The sequence below is a fragment of the Chaetodon trifascialis genome, chromosome 6 (assembly GCF_039877785.1).
Source record: "Chaetodon trifascialis isolate fChaTrf1 chromosome 6, fChaTrf1.hap1, whole genome shotgun sequence".
NCBI lineage: Eukaryota > Metazoa > Chordata > Actinopteri > Chaetodontiformes > Chaetodontidae > Chaetodon > Chaetodon trifascialis.
The window spans coordinates 29,360,650-29,385,773 of NC_092061.1; the positions used below are offsets into that span (position 1 = coordinate 29,360,650).

The 25,124-nt window shown below is 43.8% G+C and overlaps 1 protein-coding gene across 4 annotated transcripts in view; it reads right to left on the reverse strand.

The window, feature by feature from the left end:
• pdzd2 (PDZ domain containing 2) overlaps nucleotides 1-25,124 on the reverse strand; it is a 125,545-nt gene that overhangs the window by 58,547 nt on the left and 41,874 nt on the right. For 3 of the 4 annotated variants that reach the window (XM_070963632.1, XM_070963630.1, XM_070963631.1), the window contains 3 exons: nucleotides 14,519-14,730; nucleotides 13,477-13,946; nucleotides 1,525-2,035 (listed from right to left, as the gene is read on the reverse strand). In XM_070963632.1, coding sequence (XP_070819733.1) covers nucleotides 1,525-2,035; nucleotides 13,477-13,946; nucleotides 14,519-14,638 — 1,101 coding nt within the window. In that variant the 5' untranslated portion in view covers nucleotides 14,639-14,730. Of the gene's footprint in view, nucleotides 1-1,524; nucleotides 2,036-13,476; nucleotides 13,947-14,518; nucleotides 14,737-25,124 lie in introns of all 4 variants that reach the window. The other variant, XM_070963629.1, reaches the window with a different exon arrangement.

Genomic DNA, 25,124 nt, shown 5'->3' on the forward strand with positions numbered 1-25,124 from the left:
TTGCAGACACATGTGCTGCTCCTTGTGCTTTTGCAATTAAAATAGGAACCTTAGCCTCGTTTAACGTTTAATGCTGTCACTGCTCATGGCTTTGTCAGCCATTTTAGCAACTTGTGGGCCTAGAAGGATTTATATAAAAGAGGTCATCTCCAGCTAGGGCAAAAACATGCTGGCTAGAGACATTATTCTTCATTTAAAATCCTCTGATGTGCTGGGACAATACACCAGCTGTCTGTCTCCATCCTCTGACCCACATGTTAAAGCACTGTTGGCAGTGATCCCATTTATCCTCTCAAACATCTGTACACAAATTCAGCTGCTAAACGCCTGGTTGCTGGACCTGAATCACAGAAGCAAATTTCAAAACCTTCATATTCTTTTTATTTTTCCAGTTATTGCAGGTGTTTCCTATTATTGTGGTAGGACAACTATAAGTCCATTCATCACTTTGGTAATGCTTTCTTCACTGGTAATCATTTGGTTTCTACAGCTCCGCACCAGTCTCTACTGAAACAATGTTTTGGGTTCATTAATGTGATACTCATCATCTACTACACTGGTGGGATGGCTATATTCAAAGTTCTACCAGACTGGCATGGCATGACTAAAATTAAGTCATGTTGATGATGAAGGTCCATGTCTTCAAACAGATGTCTCAGGTTAATCTTTGGTTGTCACTGTTAACATTTCTCATTTCTCCTTCTAAACCATGAATGTAGTAATTGAGGATTTGAAGTGGCCAGTCAGCCTTGCTGTAAAAAATTACAGAACTACAACAAAAACCATAGATCGACTTAATAAAAGAGACATCTTAATGTAACTAAAGAGACTTAATGCAATTCAGAGTGGAGGACCCACAGAACAATCTCCTGTATAAAGCAGTATTTTAACGATCTAATGCTGTAGATTGTATGGTGGATTGTATTTTTTAAAACATACGCTAATTGTTTTTCTTTTTAAACGTATGGTAGATAGTATATATAAACATATGGTAGATTGTATTTTTTATGTAAGGTACATTGTATTTCTTTAAACATACAGTAAATTGTATTGTTTTTAAAGGTACAGTAGATTGAATTTTTTTTAATGTACGGCAGCATGTACAGTAGACTGTATTTTTCTTAAACATACGGTAGCAGGTATGGTGGATTGTATTTAAGTATTTATATGGTATTTTTTTAAAACATACGGTCGCATGATTCATACTGATGTACTGTGCCCCTACCCTCTAACTTACCCTCACTCCCTATCTCTCTCTCTTGCTCCCATTCAGATGCTGTCCATGGTTCTGACAATCCAATTGTTGACCAAAGGCTAAGCATAATGTTTGATGTATAATTAAATGAATAATTGATTTTTAACAGTGTCTCTTATTCTTGAAGCTGCAGCTTAGAAAAATGTGATTCAGCATTTAAATTTTTTTGGCCTGAAATCATTCTTCTCAAATCAGAGTAACATGATCCTTCACTTGTCCCAGTGTGATTGTGCATTAAATTAATCCTGTATGTCAGCAGTGTGTCTTACCTGGCTTGAAGGTTCACTGCTGAAAGAATCGATTTTATATTCTAACAGCTGACTGTGACACCTTGTAGTCAGTGTAGAAGAGTCTCCACTGTGTAGACGCTGCAGAACAGTTCCCACCTGAGAAGAGGTGTCTGAGCTTTCCTCTGTGGGCGTATGGGTAGAGAGGATGGAATTTGAGTCATCAACTGGAGGACTGACTCCTGCATCATGGGGAATAGAAGAGTTGTAGTCGTAACAGCTCTGGGGTTCTGAGCTAGTATTATCTCTCTTGTCTCGATTAAAGGAAGAGCGTGATATGACACCGAACTTGCGTGTACGTATGCAGTCTGCCAAACTGTCAGAGGGCTCAGAGGCAGCTCTGTCCTGCTGCTGATCTTCATAGCTATCACTGCTGATAGGAGTATTGACCCTGCCATTGACATCACAGGGAGGGGGAGGAGCCTTTCGCTTGACTCTACGCAGCATGATCAGGTAGATAAAGCCTCCACTCCAGCACTGGTCAGCCAGGTAACTATAAAAAGTCATTGAAGGGATAATGCTGTCATTAGATACAGGTTCAAATATCATAAGAACAACTACATCCATGGGCCAACATTTCCTCCTATTTCCACCTATATTGGTTGTCATCAAACTAACAAAGCACTGTAAACACAGGTTTGGGTATGGCTACTACCTGACATGCAGCTGCTATCAGAAATCAAAAACACGATTTTGAAGTTCAATTCAATTCATCCATCCATTATCTATACCACCTATCCCTTTCGGGGTTGCGGGGGGCTGGAGCCTATCCCAGCTACAATGCTACAATGGGCGAGAGGCGGGGTACACTCTGAACCGGTCGCCAGCCGATTGCAGGGCCACATGCAAGGACAAACAAACATTCACACTCACACTCACACCTACGGACAATTTAGAGTCATCAATTAACCTAATGAGCATGTTTTTGGTCTGTGGGAGGAAGCCGGAGTACCTGGAGAGAACCCACGCATGCACGGGAAGAACATGCAAACTTCACACAGAAAGGCCCCGTCCGACCCGGGGATCGAACTGGCAACCTTCTTGCTGTTAGGCACGCGCACTACCTGCTGCGCCACCGTGCAGCCCTCAATTCAATTCAATATTTCTTTATTTGTCCCGCGAGGGGAAATTCCAATTCACAGCAGCACCAATAAAGTGGATAGAATAGTAAAAGACAACAAGTGCATGCAAGTTAAACACAAGTATATACAAAAGGGTGGGAGAGAAAGAAAACGTCATTCTAAAAAAATTGTAAATAGTATGTACAGACTGTTATGTACCAGTAGTATTGCACAGATTATTACACATATTATTGTATTGATTACTTGGAGCAGTTTCTGTTGTATAGTCTGACGGCTGCAGGAAGGAATGACCTGTGATACCGCTCCTTCACACACTTTGGATGTAGCATCCTATCACTGATGGAGCTCCTCAGTGCAGTGAGTGTGTGTTGGAGGGGGTGGGAGTCATTGTCTGTCATGGAGGACAGCTTGGCTGTCATCCTCCTCTCCCCCCACCTCCTCCACCTGGTCCAGAGGGCATCCCAGGACAGAGCTGGCCTTCCTGATGAGTTTGTCCGGCCTCTTCCTGTCAGCTGTTGTGATGCTGCTCCCCCAGCAGACTACACCTCAGAACAAGGCAGAGGCCACAACAGAGTCATAGAAGGTCTTCAGGAGTGTCCCACTCACCCCAAAAGACCTCAGCTTCCTGAGCAGATAGAGTCTGCTCTGTCCTTTTTTATAAAGTGCAGTGGTGTTATAAGTCCAGTCCAGTTTATTGTTCAGATGAACACCCAGGTACTTATAAGATGTCACAATCTCATCCCATCCCATCTCAGGGTCTTCATGAGGTGCGATGTTCATGCCACTGGCCTGTAGCAGCTAGGGTCCTTGGGATGTGGGGTCTTTGGCACAGGTACCATGCAGGACGTCTTCCAAAGGCGTGGCACCCTTCCCAGCCTCACACTCAGGTTGAACAGATGTCCAATGATCCCGCTCAGCTGATCAGAGCAGGATCTGAGGAGCCTGGGACTGAGGCCGTCCGGTCCTGCAGCCTTCCTGGTCTTTAACCTCCTGAGCGGATTTCTCACCTGGAGAGGTGTGAGGGACAAGTTGGAGCAAGAGGGCTGACTGTCTTGTGAAGTGGATGGGGGGCGGTTGACAAGGGGCTTGTAGACAGGTAGGAGATGAACCAGGTTGTGATCAGCTCTTCCCAGAGGAGGGAGGGGTGATGATTCGTATGCCTCCTTGGTGTTGGCATAGAATAAGTCCTGTGTTTTATTGTCTCTGGTGGCACATGTGACATACTGGATGAATTTGGGCAGAGTGGAGGACAGAGAGGCATGATTAAAATCCCCAGAGATCAGTAAGAGGGCCTGTGGTTTCTGAGTCGGCAGCCTGCTGATCACGGTATTGATGACGTCACTGGCTGCATCAGCCTTAGCAGAGGGAGGAATATACACAGCCACCACTATGGCGTGTGAGAACTCCCGTGGCAGATAATATGGTCTCAGACTAACAGCCAACAGTTCAATGTCCGGACAGCAGTGCTGCTCTTTGATAGTGATGTGCCTGGAGTTACACCATCTATTGTTCACAAACACTGCAAGCCCTCCTCCTTTCCTCTTACTGCTCTTCTCTGTCCGGTCTGCCCGTATGAGTGAAAATTCATCCAGCACTACATGACGCGTCATGTGTGCTGTGTTCCCAGCCAAGTCTCCGAAAACAGTAGCATACTGCACCGCCAGTATTCCTGATCATGTCGGGTCAACACCGCCCGCTCATCCATCTTATTGGGGAGAGATCTTACGTTCCCCATGATGACAGACGGGAGAGTTAGTCTATAAGCTCTCCTCCTGACACAACGTTTGATCCCAGTGCGGCACCCCCGCATCCTCCTCCTTAATTCACTGGGGACATCAGGTCGCTCCTCCGGCTGCACAGCTGTGTTACGCAGGGCCAGCAGCTGATCCCTGCTGTAAACAAAGCCATTGGAAGCCATTGTCTCTCACGGACCCACAGACGCGGAGAAAGTTGCACGGGTTGTAAAAGTGATCAGGAAGTAGCGCCAGGGTTACCGTTTTTAATGTCTCTGATGCACCAGACATTTACAAACACATAGAACTAAAATGAATAAAAAAGACACACAAGAAAACAGAAAAAGAGAGAAGAAAAACTCCTAAGAGTGAAGAGAGCTGCTGTAACAGGCCGCCGCTCGTACGGCGCCCAGAAGCATTTTGAAGCAGTTGTTTCAAGTGGCCTCGTCTTAGTAGTTTTTTTGACAAAAAAGTTCTGTGGTATGAACAAATTTACAATGTCAATAAAATTGAAAAAAAAAAAGAAAATGAAAATGTAAATGAAAAACTTATCTTTAACCAGTCATGGCTGTACATGAGTGAGAGGTGTAATTTTTTGTAGCTATAAATCAGTAGTTTGGAATGGTTCAGTGTGGATTATGTATCATTTACAATAACAATTACAATTAATCATTTTAGCAGATGCTTTTATCCAAAGCGACGTACATATGAATACACTCAGCAATGGCGCAGCATCTGGGGCTGTGTTGGGGTTCAGTATCTTGCCCAAGGATACTTCGGCATGTGGACTGCAGAGGCCAGGGATTGAACCACGGACCTCCTGATTGGCAGACGACCTACCACCTGAGCCACAGCCACCCCAATAAAAAGGTGAAGCTATTGACATTATATCAGGATATACTTCATGTATTAGCAGTCTGACTGCTTCTAGAGAAGAAAGCTGTTTTAGGATACTACAAGTATTTTAAAGACATAAACTCTAAAAAAAGTAAGCTGTAAGCAGGTTCAACAATGGACTTGCTTTCCAGTTACATTCTCATAATATGAAGAGTCAGTTCATTTGACACAATGCCCTGACAGCTTTCTCTGTTCCTGGTAGAGACATGTTTGTACTAATACACTGTGAATTTGTTCAGAGGTGTATGGGGCTAGAGGATGAGGTGCATTAGTATTGCATATTGTGGTAAGCACTGTATTCATCACGATCAGACTGTGGCTTACTTTAATACAAATTAAAAGACAAACAACAACTTTCCATATGTCTCCTTAAAATTACAAGACAGTGGGGCAGTGTGTACAGACATGCTGCAGAACAAGCTAACTTTGAGATCATGTTTGTAACTTATAACTACATTTTGCATCAGTGCATGACCACTGGATCACACTCTCCCAGCTAAGCTTGTATCTTGTAGCATTATAGCATCTATTGCTAGAATTATGGTGCTTTCACACCTAACTTGTTAGTTTCATTAGAATGAAACCTGGTGTGTTTCCCAGTTAGTGTAGTCTGTTTGGTTGGTGTGAAAGCTGTCAATCAAACTCAGACAACCTGACCAAGATTGTAGTTCATTTATGGTCGGAATTTGATGCAACATTGATGTGATTCATTTGCTAGGTGTACTCCCACAGCAGGTGTGCTTTGCATAGTAGGATGTGGAAGAGAGAATTTAACAGTTCCAAGCAACTCGCTGGAGTATAAACTGAAGTTGGGCCTTGACTAGTGCAATGTAGTATGTTGTATTTGGCGAGTGGACCTCCTTCAGGACCTTCTTCCCGTTTTTACGTTGTTGCTGCTGCACCAGATCCATCTGACCAATGAGTGAACATTCTCAAATGGTGCTGCACTTTGGCTCACTGGATTTTTCTCTGTGTGAAAAGAAGCTGAACCAAAGGGAAAACACACCAAGTTCACCTACTCCTCAACTGATTCTGACCAGGGCAAACAACAGGTGGGAAAATGCCCATTAATGTCTTCACAGATCCTGAACAGATCTATGGCAAACTTTTCCAGCCTTACATGGTTTTATCAAAAACAGAAAAGAGGACAGTTGGACCTGATCCACAGGGCTGCAAACTCAAGTAGAATGAAAAAGCTGAAAGAATTATTAGATTACAAAAACTGATTTTACAACAATTATCGAAATCAATTGCTCTTTTCAGTTACTTATTCAGTAAACGTGTTGGACATTTTCTGGTTCTGATGTCTTAAATGTGACAATTTGTCGCTTTTCTTTCTATCATGTATCATTGCAAGTTAAACATGTTGACAAGAATTATTTGAAAACATCACTTTGGCTCTGGGGAATCATGGGGAAATTTTTCACTTTTTCTGACATTTTATGTACTTACCAACACACGAATTGACAATAAATACAAGATAAGATTTCTTCCTTGACCACTTCATGCAACATAGCGCTGTGTTAGGTGGTCACCTGTTGCAGTAGCTCTGTTACTTTCGCTGGATTTTTGTTAATTTTGTGTGTTTTTTCCATTCTTTTTAATTCTATTTCTTAATTGTGCTTTTGGTAACTGCGTGGCGATGTTTGCACGCAACTTTACAACTTTTTTAGTGGCCCTCCTGTTACTTTTTGCGCTCTTTGTAACAGAGGGCTGTACGGAGAGAAGTGTGGACATTGTCTACACATGTGAGGAGCTGATCGAGTTGTGTAAACCCATGCTGCTGCCCAGAGAGAGGATTGTAGTCCTGGACAAGCTGAAGATACAACGTCTGGGCTGTAGAGCCAGAGCCAAATGGAGGGCCAAGGCACGGAGATACAGACCGTTTGTTCTGGTGATCATCACTGGGTACGTGAGGTCCTTGGCAAATAAGAGGGACGAGCTTGTCACGCTGGTCAGGACTGGGAATACTGACAGTAAAGCCTAATGGCCTTCAATGAGTTGTGGCTTCATTCAGACGTCCCTGACCGGAGCGTGGAGGTACCCAGCTTCAGCTGTGTGACAGACATGGTTCGGAGCGGTAAGAAGAAGGGAGAAGGGATTGCGCTGTTTGTGAATGAGAAGTGGTGTAATCCTGGACATGCTACCGTTAAGGAATGTTTCTGTGGCCCGGGCATTGAGCTGCTAGCCATGGGGATGAGGCCTTATTATTTGCCTCAAGAGTTCACGTCCACCATCGTGATCACAGTTTACGTCCTTCCGAAGGCTGGCGGCGAAGCAGTGCATAACATCATCCACTCCACCGTAGCGAAGCTACAAACGCAGCAACCAAGCGCATTTGAAGTCATTACTGGAGACTTGAATCACAATACTTTGGACAACACTCTGCCAGCATTCCACCAATTTATTAACTGTCCCACCAGAGAAAAACACCACACTAGACCTTCTGTAGTCCTGTCACCACTGCTCCCCCCCCCCAGACAGAGCTGATCACAGCCTGGTGTTGGTAACACCTCAGTATGTCCCTCTTGTCCAGAGGCAGCTTGTGTCCACATGAACAGGTGGACTCAGGAGGCTAATGAGTCACTGCAGGACTGCTTTGAGACAACAGACTCAAATGTGTTGTGTGAGCACATCAACAGTCTGACAGATTGTATCACAGAGTACATCAAATTCTGTGAACAGGGGCCCGTTGCACAAAAGTAGGATTAAGACATCCAGGATAAGTGACTGAGCTGAGTTCAACCAATCCAAAACATGAGCGTCCAGGCTTAATCGGTTGCACAAAGACCAAGCCAAGATGAGCAGACGCGGATTCATCAAGCCAGGTGAAACCTATCCTGGATAAGTATGTGCACACGGCTTCCTCAAATAGACCCCGCCATCGATCACAGATTCACCGATTTACCATGGCAACTAGAGCGCCATACTTTTCCCCGTCGGAGGCAGAAATCCTCATGGAGGCTTATGAGGAGGTGAAGGACCAAATTAAAAAGAAAGGCAACACCACCACAGTTATAAAATTAGAGAAAGCATGGCAAAGTATTGCAGACCGCCTGAATGCATAAGTAGCGCACAAATACACACTCACTGCTCCGCTGATACCATCACAATTACATCCACATTAACATCTCCAAAAACGTACTGTAGTTGTACTCTGATTATGAATCAGTTAAAATTGTAAGTGAAATTGACTGCAGATGTGAGTGAAATTGTGTAAATGTAACTCCATCAGACGGTATAACTCCTTGATAATTTCCCTTTGGGATAAATAATAAATAAAGATGATCTTATCTCATGTATGTTGTTTTATTAGCATACACACACACACACACACACACACACACACACACACACACACACACACACACACACACACACACACACACACACATAGCTGTGTCAAGAATGTTACTCTATTTATGAGGTTGTGATAATGAGATTTTGTATTGACAGGTTAATTCTCTGGTGTCTTGCTGGGGGACAGGGGGTATGCCTGCCAGCCTTTTCTCCTGACACCGTACACAGACTCCCAGGAAGCATAGCAGACCTGCAATCATGCCCATGCCAGGACAAGAGCCAGGACTGAAATGACCTTTGGCCTCCTGAAGGCACGCTTTCATTGTCTTCATGACTTATGAGTCAGCCCTTTGAGGGCACGTGACATCACTGTGGCCTGTGCTGTCCTCCACAATGTGGCCTGTCTGAGGAAGGAGAGGGCCCCCAGAGTGCCATCACACATGGACTGGGACAATCCTGCCATCTTCGCTGATGACGACAGTGGTCGGCTGGTCAGGGACCAATATGTGTTAAATTATTTTAGTTAACATGCATGCTTTAAATTTCAGTTAAATATGTCGTGCATTGGCAGAGACGCATGCTGTGAATTTCAGTTAAATATGGCCTGCATTGGCAGAGGAATTTGTGTTGTTGTTGTTGTTGTTGTTATTTTTTCCAATTTAGATTGATTTGGCGTCTTATGTTTGTGTTGTATTCTGTGTGTATACAAGCTCACAGGAAGGTTACTGCATCCATTCATATGTCTGTTTATTTGTTGTGTACGGATTTGTCCTGCATTTATTTCAGTGTGCAGACATGTGGGGTGTATTATATACAGACCTTTGAATGTGCATTTATTCTTGTGTTGTATAATATGCTTTGAGTCTGTGTTTTCTATCTTGTAGAGTCACTGTGTGACTTCAGTTTTGAAAGGAACTGATGCTTTGATTTATCCTTATTCAATAAGCGAACATCATGTTACTCTTTGATGTGTATTAATATTTATACTGGATGTGTATTTTATATATAGTCTATGGAAAACTATCTAATGATTGCAACATCATCTAAAATCATCATTTATCTACAATGATTGAAATTAATGATGCTTATGTTTTGTGTTAATGTTTAAATAATGACAGTGGCTCTAGCTGAACGTGATACCAATGTGTAGTGGGCAGTGGAATAACTATTGGTTTCCGTTTGTGATTACTGCTGACTGAGATAAGGGATGAGATTAAATAGATATAGATCCTGGAACTTAGCCTGGTCTGGAGCAGGCTAGCTCCACAGAATAAATCTCCATGGTAACATCCCATAACATATCCCACTTTCCGCTATCCTGCTTTTGTGCAACCGGATCACGGATAAATTGAGCCAGGTAACCAACATATCCTGGCTTAATCCCTTATCCTAGTTTTGTGCAACAGGCCCCAGACCATACTGCCAAGCCGGAATGTACACTGCTTTCCCAACAACAAGTCCTGGATCACCAGTGAACTGAAAAGTCTCATACTCAGGTAGGCTGTGGCATTTAAACAATGCTCAATTAGCTCAAAAGTACTAAAGGGCTCAAAGTGTGCCAAGAATGTATCCCCCACACCATTACAGCACCACCACCAACCTGAAATGTTGATACAAAGCAGGATGGATCCATGCTTTCATGTTGTTTACACCAATTTCTGACCGTACCATCTATGCACACACACATACACACATATACACACACACACACACACACACACACACACACACATATATATACACACACATATACACATACATACATACATACATATATACACACACACACACACACACACACACATATATACATACATATACATATATATATATATATATATACCAGAGGCCTGGGAGCTTGAGGGTTCTGCGCAGGATCTTGGCTGTTCCCAAGAGTGCGCTCTTCTGGACAGAGATCTCAGATGTTCTTCCTGGTATCTGCTGGAGCCATTCTCCCAGCTTGGGGGTTACCGCCCAGAGTGCCCCGATCACTACTGTGACCACTTTTGCCTTTATGCCCCACATTTTCTCCAATTCCTCCTTTAGGTCTTGTCTGCTGTGGTAGATCCCGGCCTCTATTGACCTTGTGTTCAATCCAGGCAGTGCACAGGTTGGTACTTCTGGTCTTACAGTCCTGGGTGACTGCCCTGTCAACCAGTAGTTTTGCCTACTCATCTTAGCTGCTATGATGCCTGACAGGAGCTTCCATGTTGTACTCAGGCAGGATGGTAGGATGGTACTGGGCACTTCTGTGGGTCCTTCATGATCAGGACTGTATGGCCTTGAGTCAGCCACTCTGGGTGGGTTCCTGCTCTTAGCAGTTGATTCATCTGTGCTGCCAGTCGTTCATGGAGTACGGTTAGCTTTTTTGAGCTAGTAGGTGTGGATCATGTCGGGCCCAGGTGCTGTCCAGCTCTTCATCTTTGACACTCTTTCTTGGATGTCTGCAGTGGTAATTTCTAGGTTCCTGTTCTAGGAGGCTACTGTGGTCTGCTTTCAATTTGAGCAACCACTGGGCACCTTCCTCCATACATTTGTGGAGTCGCCCACATGCCTTTTGGCAAACTCAAAACGTGCCTCATTATTTTTAACACTAAGTAATGGTTTATTTCTGGCCACTCTTTCATAAAGCCCAGCTCTATGGAGAGTACGGCTTATTGTCTTCCTATGGACGGATACTCCACTCTTTGCTGTGGAACTCTGCAAATCCTTCAGGTTTATCTTTGGTCTCTGTGCTGCCTCTCTGATTAATGCCCTCCTTGCCGGTCTGTCAGTTTTGGTGGGTGGCCCTCTCTTGGCAGGTTTGTCGTGGCACCATGTTCTTGCCATTTGAAGATGATTGATTGATGATGGATCATCAAAGATTTGGATATTTTTTTTTATAACCCAACCCTGACTTATACTTCTCAACAACTTGGTCCCTGACTTGTTTGGAGAGCTCCTTGTCTTCATGGTGTGATGCCTCTTGCTTAGTGGTGTTGCAGCCTCTGGGGCCTTTCAGAAAAGGTGTGTTTATACTGACAGATCATGTGACACTTAGATTGCACACAGGTGAACTTCATTTCACTAATTATGTGAATTCTGAAAGTAATTGCTTGTACCAGAACTTTTAGGGGCTTCCTAGCAAAGGGGTGAATACATATGCACATGCCAATTTTCTTTTCTTTTTTTTTTAATTTTACAAAATTCATTTTTTATGTATATTTTTCTCATTTCACTTCAGCAACTTAGACTATTTTGTGCAGATCCATGACATAAAATTCTGATTAAAAAACATTTAAAATTAAAAGGTTGTAATCTAACAAAATGGGTAAAAAGCCAAGGGGGGTGAATACTTTTGCAAGGCACTGTATACACACACACACCAACCAAGCATAACATTGTGACCAATGACAGGTGAAGTGAATGACACAGATTATCTTCATCATGGCACCTGTTAGTGGGTGGGATATATTCGGCAGCAAGTGAACATTTTGTCCTCAAAGCTGATGTGTTAGAAGCAGGAAAATGGGCAAGCGTAAGGATTTGAGCAAGTCTGACAAGGGACAAATTGTGATGGGTAGATGACTGGGTCAGAGCATCTCCAAAACTGCAACTTTTGTGGGGTGTTCCTGGTCTGCAGTGGTCAGTATCTATCAAAAGTAGTTCAATTCAATTCAATATACCTTTAATAGTCCTGCAGGGGGAAATTCCAATTTACAGCAGCATCAGTAAAGTTAGATAGATAAGTAAAAACAATAAGTATATACAAAAGAGTGTAATAAAAATAAACATGATCTTAAATTATTATTATTATTATTATTATTATTATTATTATTATTATTATTATTATTATTATTATTATTATTCAAGAAAGGAACCGTGGTGAAACGGCAACAAGGTCATAGGTGGCCAAGGCTCATTGATGCACGTGGGGAGCGAAGGCTGGCCCATGTGGTCTGATCCAACAGACGAGTTACTGTTGCTCAAATTGCCAAAAAAGTTAATGCTGGTTCTGATAGAAAGGTGTCAGAATACACAGTGCATTGCAATTTGTTGCATATGGGGCTGCATAGTCGGAGACCAATCAGGGCGCCCATGCTGACCCCTGTCCACCACCAAAAACACCAACAATCGGCATTTGAGCATCAGAACTGGACCACAGAGCAATGGTGAGAAGGTGGCCTGGTCTGATGAATCATCATCATGTCTATGGCCGGTTGGGTGTGCCTACCTTACCTGGGGAATACATGGCACCAGGGTGCACTATGGGAAGAAGGCAAGCCAGCGGAGGCAGTATGATGCTTTGGGCTATGTTCTGCTGGGAAACCTTGGGTCCTACCATTCATGTGGCTGTTACTTTGGCACATACCACCTACCTAAGCATTGTTGCAGACCATGTACACCCTTTAATGGCAACGATATTCCCTGATGGCTGCGGCCTCTTTCAGCAGGATAATGCGCCGTGCCACAAAGCAAAAATGGTTAAGGAATGGTTTGAGGAGCACAAGAACGAGTTTGAGGTGTTGACTTGGCCTTCAAATTCCCCACATCTCAATCCAATCAAGCATCTGTGGGATGTGCTGGACAAACAAGTCCGATCCACCTTGCAACTTATAGGACTTAAACGATCTGCTGCTAACATCTTGGTGCCAGATGCCACAGCACACCTTCAGGGGTCTAGTGGAGTCCATGCCTTGACAGGTCAGGGCTGCTTTGGCAGCAAAAGGGTGACCAACACAATATTAGGCAGGTGGTCATAATGTTTTGCTTGATCGGTATATATTTGATGAAGCACAGTGATTTGTTAGGTATTCAATTAACTATTTTTTTAAACCACCAGATTATTATTTGATAGAGTATAAACTGTAGTTTATCATCAAAATAAATTTTCCTTTCACATGATTGCTTTGTGGTTTCTGTTTTCATTAAAATAGTCTTACCTGGCTCCACTGACATCTACTCCCACCATCAGCTGCCCATTCAGTGAAAGCAATTCGTCTCTCAGCTTGATCCTCCCACAACGGGCTGCTGGGCTCCCCTTCCTCACCTCTGTCACCCAGATGCATCCCACGTCCATGATGGGGCCGTGGTCCCTTCTCCTCCTCAGGCCTCCCTTCTTTCTTCTGTCAGGGTCCCCAAAAATGGGGATGTTCCCGAAGCTAAGGCCAAACTCAGCAGTATCCCCCCTGTCCTTACTGAGGGAAACAGCATGAACCTCCACATCTATAAACCTGTAGGACAACAGGCTGGCTGATGGAGCTGTGTCACCCTCCATGAAGTTGAACTTAATATACTCCACCAACTTCTGAATGGCAGCCACACACAGGGACATGTCCTTTACATTAACACCACTGACACTGCTGCTACTGCACACACTATTCCCTTCACCATTCTGATAGGAGTTCACATGCTGCAAGAAGAGGAAACATGATGAATCAGTGAATGACGCTGGATAACGTTTGATGAATACATTTGTCTTAACATTTTGATACACTGTATAGTTTCCCTTTATGGTATCATTTTACCAGAAAAATCACTTGTTTTCTTCATTCACAACATTTATATTTGAGAGTTACTGTATGCAGGGTATGTACATGGAACACATTTTAGTCCATTTTGTCTGTCTGACACCTATCTGATGGAACAGATGCTATGTTTTTATTTTCACCAATGCAGCTGTCTACATTGAGTTACATGCATTGAACAGGTGTAATGTGTATTTTTTGCAATATCACAACGTTGGTCATGTGCAGGTTGACAGTCAGTGCAAGTGACAGTGTTCTTTCTCACACACCGTAGGCACATATCCTTATGAGCTACAGTATGTGGTCAGGAAGGGCGAGACAGAGGTTTGGATACTGCACACTGATGCTGATGAGACAGAGGCGCTGAATCGTCGAGAGAAACTTACCAGAATCTCTTTTGTTATCATTGCAGCAATAGCACTCAAAATTTAAATAGAAGCATGGAGGGATGAAGTACCTTGTTGTCAGAACTGTCCTGATTCAGGTTGTCGTTCTGCTGTGATTTTGTGGTCTGAGCCTCATGCCAGTCCTCCAGTAGTGGAAGGATGCTGAGGGCGTTGTCCTGAGTGATGGGCATCCTGGGCCTAGTGGGGGTCACTCACCAACATCTCTGATCCTTCCAAGAGTCAATACAGGCACCGGAACTAGGGTGGGCCCACATCTCCAACTCTATCTCTGAAAGAGGGGGGGGTTCAGAGAAAATGGCCAAACTTTAGTCAGAGATTACTAGAAGAACTGGAAGGATACTGTGTGTCTGCATGTCAGGCCATTAGCTAATGACCCTGACAACTACAATGTTAACCAATAATCTACAGTATATTCAAAGCCATTTTACCAGTAAAATATAAATTAAATCTGCATAGGTGAACTCTTCCCAATTAGTGAGGAGCCCCACATACATGTTTATATACATTTAAAAGTACAATTTATATACCTTGGGATTTCAATCACAAGATCCCAAAAAATTCTAAACAGAATTTAATTTGCTATAGCTGACAAATAAATTTCATAGTGATGTTACCAGAAACAAACACAAAAATCCTGAGAGGGAACTATTTTGTTCCCAGATTGTATTTTTGCATGTGCACTGTAAAACAGTCAAATTTAATAGAATGAAACTTGATTTAACTTTGAGGGAAAAAAAATAATTGAAAACTAGACCATGTTTTAAAACATTTAATTTTATATATCACAATACAGGGACAGTTAAATCCAAAAGATTATTGTATAGATCATTGTGATGACAAATAAAATCATGTGCTGAAACATTCATTGTGAATGCAGGGGCTGCATTCACAATGAAGCGCTCCTATGAGGAGTCTGGTACATCCTTCATCTACAGGTTTAAGTACAGACAGAAAGCTAAGTGCAGTCACATCTGTGGCAGATATAGACAAAAATGCAGGCTACCATGAGACCACACTGTAATGACTATGCAGAGCTAGGGATTCAAATAAAATGTTGGGCTTTGTGGTACCATCTGTGTCTACTATTCCTGTACACTCCAACTAAAGGCAAACAGGGCCTGCCCTGTTCCGGCCTGAGCTGAACCATGCGCTGGAATAGGAGGTACAGATTTACAAGGATGTAGTGGAGGTGAGGGTTAGAAATATGAAACAAAAGACAAAATAATGCACTATGTTTGTGTATCACTGCAGGTTGTGGATGTCCTCTTTGGCAATGAGATGCATGGTCTTGTTGACAAGAGACATTAAAAGAGCTGAGTTTGGATGACCCGTCGATGGGGTCCTCTAAAAGTTGATGAGCAGAATCTCAGGAGGATGAAGATTTCAAAATGTGATATCAGAAGACAAATGAGGCAGTTACAGTTCCATAATATATGATGTAGGAAGTTCAAAAGATGAATGAGAGCTTCTCTGGGTTTAACTGAACATACACAGTTCTTAAAAGGCAGCTCCACTAATTTTACAACAAAATAATGCAATACTAACCATTTATCATGGTTAGTATAGTCTACTCACTTCTGGACAGGGTAATAGTCAAGCAGCATCTGAATATCCCATATGTTGAGTATAATATTCAATGTGTAATGTGAAGCATTCTGATTCTTTTTTCTGAACATGTAAAAACAGAGCAGCATAATTAGGCCTCCATCTGCCTGAACAGAATGTGGGATTGTGACCATATTTCACACTTGGTTAGAATGTGAACGTTAGAATGATGACACTAATCCTGAGTGTCCACCTGAAACCTGTCTTCTCACTGGAATTTATTCAGTGGAATCATCTATGTCAATATAGTGACCATTTCCATTGCCAAAAAATACACTTACTTCCATTTTTTAAATTCATTCTAAGTCTCCACTACATAATTTCATGAGTCTGGACAGACATGGATATAAATGCAATTTGACTGGTTATCTGAGGTATACAATTGAAGGCAGTAATTCAAATTTTCTGGTATTTAAGTGGTCTGATGTATTAATGTTGGCCAGAGGCAGCCACAGGCCATCAGACACAGCCTCCCAAATTATGACAATGTTTCATTCATTAGCATTTACACATTAGAGTCCTTTCCATTTGTGAATTCCAAGTCCAATATTCACTCACTTTTTTAGCTGTTTTTGTCTCCTCTGACCTCAAAGAAAATATCAGGATTTCTGCTTTGATTTCTTTACCCCTTGTACGATCTTGAGAATTTATCTGTATCATTTTACTTTGTCTTAAACTCATACTCCACTAACTTTCAGAGAACAATATTGTGCTTTTACAGTACTACTCAACATCATTAATTTACAGTGTAGTTCTAATATATCATGGCTTGGTACAGATAACTCATCGTTACATAAGTAGATGTCTCCACTTGGGTCAGCTACAATGTACAGTACATCAAATATTGTATAATATTAGTAATAACTGCTAATTAAGAGTAGTTTTGCATTAATTCAATGGAATACCATTCTGGTATCCATCTATGTAGATGGAGACCTTATTCTTATACAGAAAATATAAGCTTTCTGAAAACAGTCAGCATCCAATCATTAACAAAGCAGACAGTCACAGTGAGCCAGACAGGAACCTCCAACTCTAGAACCACAGACTCTAAACAACCCACATTAGCTTTTCTGGTAAAGTCTCCTTAGCTAAATTACAAACATCAACATAGGTCTTGTCCTGCAGCTTAGATTACTTGTATTTAACATTTTGCGATTCGCAATGTCACTGTGGTTCTGTTAGACGCAGGTGTGGTCCTTACTCTTCCAATAACAAAAACAACACATCCTTTGGCCATGACATGTAGTTACAGCATATGTTTGTTTATTTTCTTTCTTGTTCCCTGCAGGGTAATACAATTACTCTGGCTGCCTGCCAACAGCATGTTGATATTATTTTTGACTACAAAAAGGAATGAAAAAAGTGCTAAATGTGATTGCAGTTGGATTTCAAATGCTGCATGCACATTAATGCATCAGTAATATTAATGCAGCATTTCACACATATGGCCACAATAAAGGAAACATTCTGAAAGTGGCCATTCTACAGTATCACACTTGTACATTCAATAATGCATTTTTCCATTACCTATGTATTTTCAACTCACGACACATCCACTGTCTATTGACAGACCATAACTGGCTGAGGAAGTCGTTTAGGGGATTTTTGGGGGTCCAGGACAGATTGGGCAGGGAGTTACACATACTGCATGCATGTCTGCCAATACCAGCAGTACCTACTATTGTAATTGATGAAAATTTCATTCTTTTTTTTTTTTTTTTTTTTTTTAAGGGCGGCACGGTGGACAGCAGGTAGTGCGCGTGCCTCACAGCAAGAAGGTCGCCGGTTCGATCCCCAGGCAGGGTCTTTCTGTGTGAAGTTTGCATGTTCTTCCCGTGTATGCGTGGCTTCCTCCCACAGACCAAAAACATGCTCATTAGGTTAATTGGTGACTCTAAAATTGCCCCTAGGTGAGTGTGAGTGTGAATGGTTTGTGTGTTACCCTGCGATCGACTGGCAAGGTCAGGGTGTACCCCGCCTCTCGCCCGCTGACAGCTGGGATAGGCTCCAGCCCCCCCGCAACCCCAAAAGGGATAGGCGGGATAGAAAATGGATCGATGGATGGATCTTTCTTTTAACTCTCGTTGTGGCCGTGGTTTAGCAATCTGCTCTGATTTGTTCTGTGAATTCTTTCAGGGCTGGAGCGAGGCAGGGGCGGGGCTGATCGTTGCTGGGGTTTGAGCTTCTACCTGACACACCTGTCACTAATTGCCGCTAATCAGGACTCCCCTTCTTAAGCAGGCTTCTCCAACACCCGTGCCAGATGATACCCGTGCTTACGCTCGTGTCCACATCTCAGTGCCGATTGCCTGACCCCTGCCTCGTATTCTCCAGCCATTTGCCTTTGTGCACGCTGAGTGACTTTTGTGAGTTTTTGTTCCTGCCTGAGTGCTATCCCCTTGTGGAGATTTCTGTTTAAGTGTCTGTCAAGTTGTTCTCCAGTGCTTGCTGTTTCTTTTGTGTACTGTGTGCTCTTTTTCCCAACTGAGTTTTTTCCTGTCCTCCCTGAGTTCTTACCTGAGGCTGTCGAGTTTCTCCAGCACCTGAGTTTCTTACCAGTGAGTTTTTTCCCCGAGTGGTGATTTTGAGTTTTTTTGTAGTGGCTGTTGAGTTTTCCCTCCAGCGTTTGTTTTTGGACCTTTTGCCCGTGTGCATTTCTTTAACAGAGTTTTGTGTTTTTCATTAGAAGCTGTCGAGTGTCCTCCAGCAGAGACTGTCCTCTCCGTTCCCGTTTATCGGCGCCCTCAGTTGTTTCCTTCTTTTGTTGTTGATTAAATAAACTGTGATTTCTGCCGCTCTGCATCTGAGTCCTGTTTCAGAGTCCGTCTCAGAATCATCTGGCCAAAATGGACTCAGCAGAGACAGATCGGCTGAAACAAGTCCTCTCCAGCCAGGGGATCTTGGTTGGACAGCATGAAACCACACTGCGCCAGGTTACAGCTCACCACCAGCGTGACCCAGCTGGGAGCCCAGCTGGTCGACATCCGGGACCGGCTCACTTCTCCAGCGTCACCCGCTGATCCTCCCCCTCCAGCACCAGCTGCCGACCCTCCGCCTAACGCCACCCTCCAGGCTAGAGAACCATTCATACCCATCCCGGCTCGGTACTCAGGAGATATGGGAACATGCTTACAGTTCCTCCACCAGTGCTCTCTGGTTTTTAGCCAGCAGCCTACCACTTATGCCTCCCATCAATCCAAAATAGCTTTTGTTATGAGCCTACTATCGGGAGAAGCGGCAGCTTGGTCTCTTGCCATCTCCAACCAGAATACTGAGCTAGTTACAAACTATAACCTGTTCTCCGAAGAAATGAAGAGAGTGTTTGACCACCCTGTAAAGGGCAGAGAGGCGCTAAGTCGCCTGCTAGATTTGCGGCAGGGAAATCAGTCAGTGTCCTCTTATGCAGTGAACTTTCGAATTCTGGCAGAAGAAAGTGGTTGGGGAGAGCCGGCACTACAAATGATTTTTTACAAGGGGTTAGCAGGGGAAATCAAAGACGAACTGGCAGTTTGAGACGAGTGCTCCTCGCTAAACAGTCTCATAGACTTAGCGATCTCCCTGGATAACCATATGAGGGAAAGGCGCAGGGAGGTTTATGATCGCCGGGGAGCGCGACCTCAAACCTTCCCTCGGAGCGGACCGGGAGAATCAGTGCAACCCACTTCCTCTCCACTTGCCGCCACCTCCGAAGCTCGACTTAGCTCATCTGAGGAACCCATGCAGCTGGGTCGGGCTTGCCTCGCTCCCGCAGAACGGCAGCAGCGTCGTTGAGACCGGCTGTGCCTATACTGCGGGCAGAAGAGGCATTTCCTCGCCCAGTGTCCAGAAGTGCCAAAAGGCCGGGCTCATCAGCAGGCAGGGGGGGCGCTGGTGAGCTGAATCTCTTCTTCCTCCTCCTCTAGATTATCGGTACAAGGTATGATTCACGGCTCACAAAAATCACTCCCACTAGAGGTGCTAATGGACTCAGGGGCCGATGATAATTTCATTGACTTTGAATTTGCAAAAACTCACAATCTTCCTCTGAACAGACTTCCCACTCCCAAGGAAGTGGTAGCAATCGACGGGAAGCTGCTGGAGGTGGTCACCCATAAAACCGATCCCATCCACCTAATTCTTTCCAACAACCACCACGAGTACATAGATCTGTTTGTAATCAGCTCACCTATGTCCTCTGTCATTTTGGGAATCCCGTGGTTGCAGAAACACAACCCTCTTATAGACTGGTCCACCTCCACCATCCGAAGCTGGAGCAGCAGCTGCCACACACACTGTTTAAAAGCCGCTGTTCCCGCTAAGATCCCTGACACCGCCAGCCCCCCCCGAAGAGGTGGACGTAACCAGCGTTCCCCGTGAGTATCACAACCTCAAAGAAGTTTTTAGCAAAGAACAGGCGTGTGTTCTCCCACCACACCGCCCTTATGACTGTGCAATAGATCTCCTCCCAGGTGCGCCTCTTCCCACTAAGCGGCTATACAACCTCACCAGACCCGAAAGAGAGGCGATGGAAAAATACATCAACGACTCAGTGGTGGCCGGCCTGATCCGTCCATCCTCATCTCCAGTGGGGGCGGGGTTTTTCTTCGTAGAGAAAAAGGATAAAACCCTTCGCCCATGTATTGACTACACCAGCCTGAATGAAATTACTGTTAAAAATAAGTATCCTCTTCCCCTCATTGACTCAGCTTTCAGTCCTCTCCATGAGGCTGGAATCTTCTCCAAATTAGACCTAAGAAACGCTTACCACCTAGTAAGGATTAGAGAGGGGGATGAGTGGAAGACAGCATTCAACACGCACCTGGGTCACTTTGAATATTTAGTGATGCCGTTTGGATTGATGAATGCACCTGCTGTTTTTCAAGCCATAGTAAATGATGTGCTCAGAGATTTGCTGAACCGTGTGGTGTTTGTTTACCTGGACGATATCCTGATTTTTTCTCGCACCTATGAGGAACACATAGGCCATGTCAGAGATGTCCTACAGAGACTAATGAAAAACAGACTTTATGTCAAAGTTGAAAAGTGCGAGTTCCATGTAACATCTGTAAACTTTCTGGGGTATGTGGTCGAAAAAGGGCAGATCAGAGTAGATCCGGCCAAGGTTGAGGCAGTTAAAGGGTGGCCTGTTCCTACCACCCGAAAGCAGCTATAACGATTTCTAGGTTTCGCTAATTTTTACCGCAGATTCATTAGAAATTACAGTCGCATAGCTGCTCCTCTCACCCAGCTTACCTCCACCAAAATTCAGTTTAATTGGTCACCTGAGGCTCAAGCTGCTTTCGAACGTTTGAAACATATGTTCACTAATGCACCTGTTCTGATTCACCCTGATCCAGCTCGTCAATTTGTGGTCGGGGTTGACGCCTCAGATTCGGGGGTCGGGGCCGTCCTCTCCTAACGCCTGCCTGCAGACAACAAGATTCATCCCTGCGCCTTCTTCTCACGCCGTCTCACTCCGGCGGAGCGTAATTACGATGTGGGGAACCGGGAGCTACTGGCGGTGGTCTTGGCGGCACTGGTTAGAGGGGACGGTTCAGCCGTTTATAGTGTGGACAGATCACAAAAATTTGTCATACCTGCGTTCAGCCCCTAGGTTGAACTCTAGGCAAGCATGGTGGTCATTGGTTCCTAGGGAGATTTAACTTTTCTCTCACTTACTGCCCAGGTTTGAAAAATCAAAAGCCAGACGCCCTCTCCCGACAGTTCTCCCCAGTGGAGAGAGAGTCTTGCACCGAGACCATCCTCGCACCTTCCTGCGTTGTGGGCGCAGTCCGGTTGAGGGTGGAGCAGGAGGTCCAGGCCGCTCTGAGAGATCACCCCTCGCCGGATGGTTGCCCTCCAGGACAATTATTTGTTCCACCTGCAGTCAGATCTTCAGTGCTTCAGTGGGGTCACTCGTCCAGAATTGCCTGTCACCCAGGTGCCCACAGAACCCTCTCTCTGATCCGACAACGCTACTGGTGGCCGTCGATGGCAGCTGACACCCGCAGTTTTGTTTCGGCCTGCACCGTCTGTGCCCGGAACAAACCGAGTGTATTCTGTGTATTCTTTCAGGGCTGGAGCGAGGCAGGGGCGGGGCTGATCATTGCTGGGGTTTGAGCTTCTACCTGACACACCTGTCACTAATTGCCGCTAATCAGGACTCCCCTTCTTAAGCAGGCTTCTCCCACACTCTGGTGCCAGATGATACCCGTGCTTACGCTCGTGTCCACATCTCAGTGCCGATTGCCTGACCCCTGCCTCGTGTTCTCCAGCCGTTTGCCTTTGTGCACGCTGAGTGACTTTTGTGAGTTTTTGTTCCTGCCTGAGTGCTATCCCCTTGTGGAGATTTCTGTTCAAGTGTCTGTCGAGTTGTTCTCCAGCGCTTGCTGTTTCTTTTGTGTACTGTGTGCATTTTTTCACAACGGAGTTTTTTCCCCGTCCTCCCTGAGTTCTTACCTGAGGCTGTCAAGTTTCTCCAGCACCTGAGTTTCTTCTTACCAGTGAGTTTTTTCCCCGAGTGGTGATTTTGAGTTTTTTTGTAGTGGCTGTTGAGTTGTCCCTCCAGCGTTTGTTTTTGGACCTTTTGCCCATGTGCATTTCTTTAACGGAGTTTTGTGTTTTTTCATTAGAAGCTGTCGAGTGTCCTCCAGCAGAGACTGTCATCTCCGTTCCCGTTTATCGGCGCCCTCAGTTGTTTCCTTCTTTTGTTGTTACTTTGAAATAAACTGTGATTTCTGCCGCTCTGCATCTGAGTCCTGTTTCAGAGTCCGTCACAACTCTTCCTCTTATTGACTTGAATTGAGTAACACACACGGGACTATAATCAAGTCAAGTGCACTTTGGCCAGTAATTCCAACATTGGAAAAACCTTACATGCACATATTCCCTGAATTTACCTCACTCTCACAATATATGTCATGTCCATTTCCACCAATAGTTTTTTTTTTTTTTTTAACATTGCGAAATATGCAAATTCTGCTTTTTCAACTCCTCCTCGGGTGTAAATCCAATCTGAATAAAATTTTGTACATAGAATCTGTCTAATGATGATGTCACAATTATCATCATCTCCTGTCCTCAATAGGTACTGATTTATTCTCAAACACAGAAACCATAGACATAGTTATTAAACTTGCCATATTTTTAGACCATTTTTTTCCTGTCCCTTCACCAACTAATTTCAATAATTCGTCAACCAGTACTTTAAGAAGTTTTACCCTCTAATGGCTCCTCTTTATTAGATGTGATCAATCTGTCTTTATTAACAGGCTATGTACAACAGTCCTTTAAAGTAGCCATAATAAAACCTCTTCTTAAAAAGCCTCCTCTTGATCCTGGGGTTTTAGCCAACTAGAGACCTATATCTTCTTGAAATTCTTGAAAAAGCAATTGCTAATCAGCTGTATGGCTTTCTACACAACCATAGTTTATTTGAGGACTTCCAGTCACGATTTAGAGTGCATCACAGATAGATATAGCATTGGTTAAAGTTACAAATGACCTAATTGCACCAGACAAAGGACTTGTCTCTGTACAAGTCTTGTTAGATCTTAGAGTTGCATTTCGACACCAGTGACCATGATATCCTGTTACAGGGACTTGAACACTTCATTGACATGAAGGGAACTGCTTAAAACTGGTTTAAATCCTACTTTTCAGATTGCTCGCAGTTTCTGCACATTAACAATGACTCCTCTGTGTATGCTACAGCCAGTCATGGAGTTCCACAGGGTTCTGTGCTTTGACCAATTCTATTCACTCCATATATGCTTCCTTTAGGAAACATTATAAAATTATCAAAAATTTCATTGCTATGCAGACGATACCCAGCTATATTTATCCATGAATGACTGTATTACGTACATATACTATCTGTTACCAATACCTACATATATCATACACATACATATATCATATATGTAAAGTACTGTGCAAAAGTTCTAGGCAGGTGTGAACAAATGCTGTAAACCAAGAATGCTTTCCAAAATGTAAGTGTTAATAGTTTATCAATTAGCGAAATGCAGTGAATGAACCGAAGAGAAATCTAAATCAAATCAATACTTGATGTGACCATCCTTCGCCTTCCAAACAGCATCAATTGTTCTAGGTACACTTGCACACAGTTTTTGAAGGAACTTGGCTGATAGGTTGTTCCAAACATCTTGGAGAACTAATCACAGATCTTCTGTGGATGTAGGCTCCCTCAAACCCTTCTGTCTCTGCATGTTATTCCAGACAGACTTGATAATGTTGAGATCAGGGCTCTGTGGGGGCCATACCATCACTTCCAGGACTTCTTGTTCTTCTTTACACTGAAGATAATTCTTAATGACATTGGCTGTATGTTTGGGGTCATTGTCCTGCTGCAGCATAAATTTGGGGCCAATCATACGCCTCCCTGGGTGTACTGCATGATGGGTAAGTATCTGCCTCAGCACTGAGGACATAATCCTGACCAAATCTCCAACTCCATTTACAGAAATACAGCCCCAGACTTGCAAGGAAGCTCCACTCATTATTGTATTGTACACCCCAGTTCCTATGTTTTCGTGCATAGTTGAAGCACTTGGCCTTGTTTCCATGTCTGAGGTATGGCTTTTTGGCTCCACAACTTCCATGAAGACTACTTCTGGCCATACGTCTTCGGACAGTAGCTGGGTGTTCCTGGGTCCTACTGGTTTCTGCTAGTTCTGTGTTGATGGCAGTGCTGAATATCTTCCAATTTTGAAGGGAAATAAGCTTGATGTGTTTTTCATTTGCTGCACTAAGTTTCCTTGGCCAGCCACTGCGTCTACAATCCTCAACATTGCCTGTTTCTTTGTGCTTCTTCAAAAGAGCTTGAACAGCACATCTTGACACCCCAGTCTACTTTGAAATCTTTGTCTGGGTGAGACCTTGCTGATGCAGTAGAACTACCTGTGTCTTGTTGCTGTGCTCAGTCTTGCCATGGAGTATGACCTGTGACAAGAAACTGTCTTCCACAACCTCACCTTGGCAGTTTAGGTGTTCCTCACCCAGTTTTAAGCCTCCTACACAGCTGTTTCTGTTTCAATTAATGACTGTGTT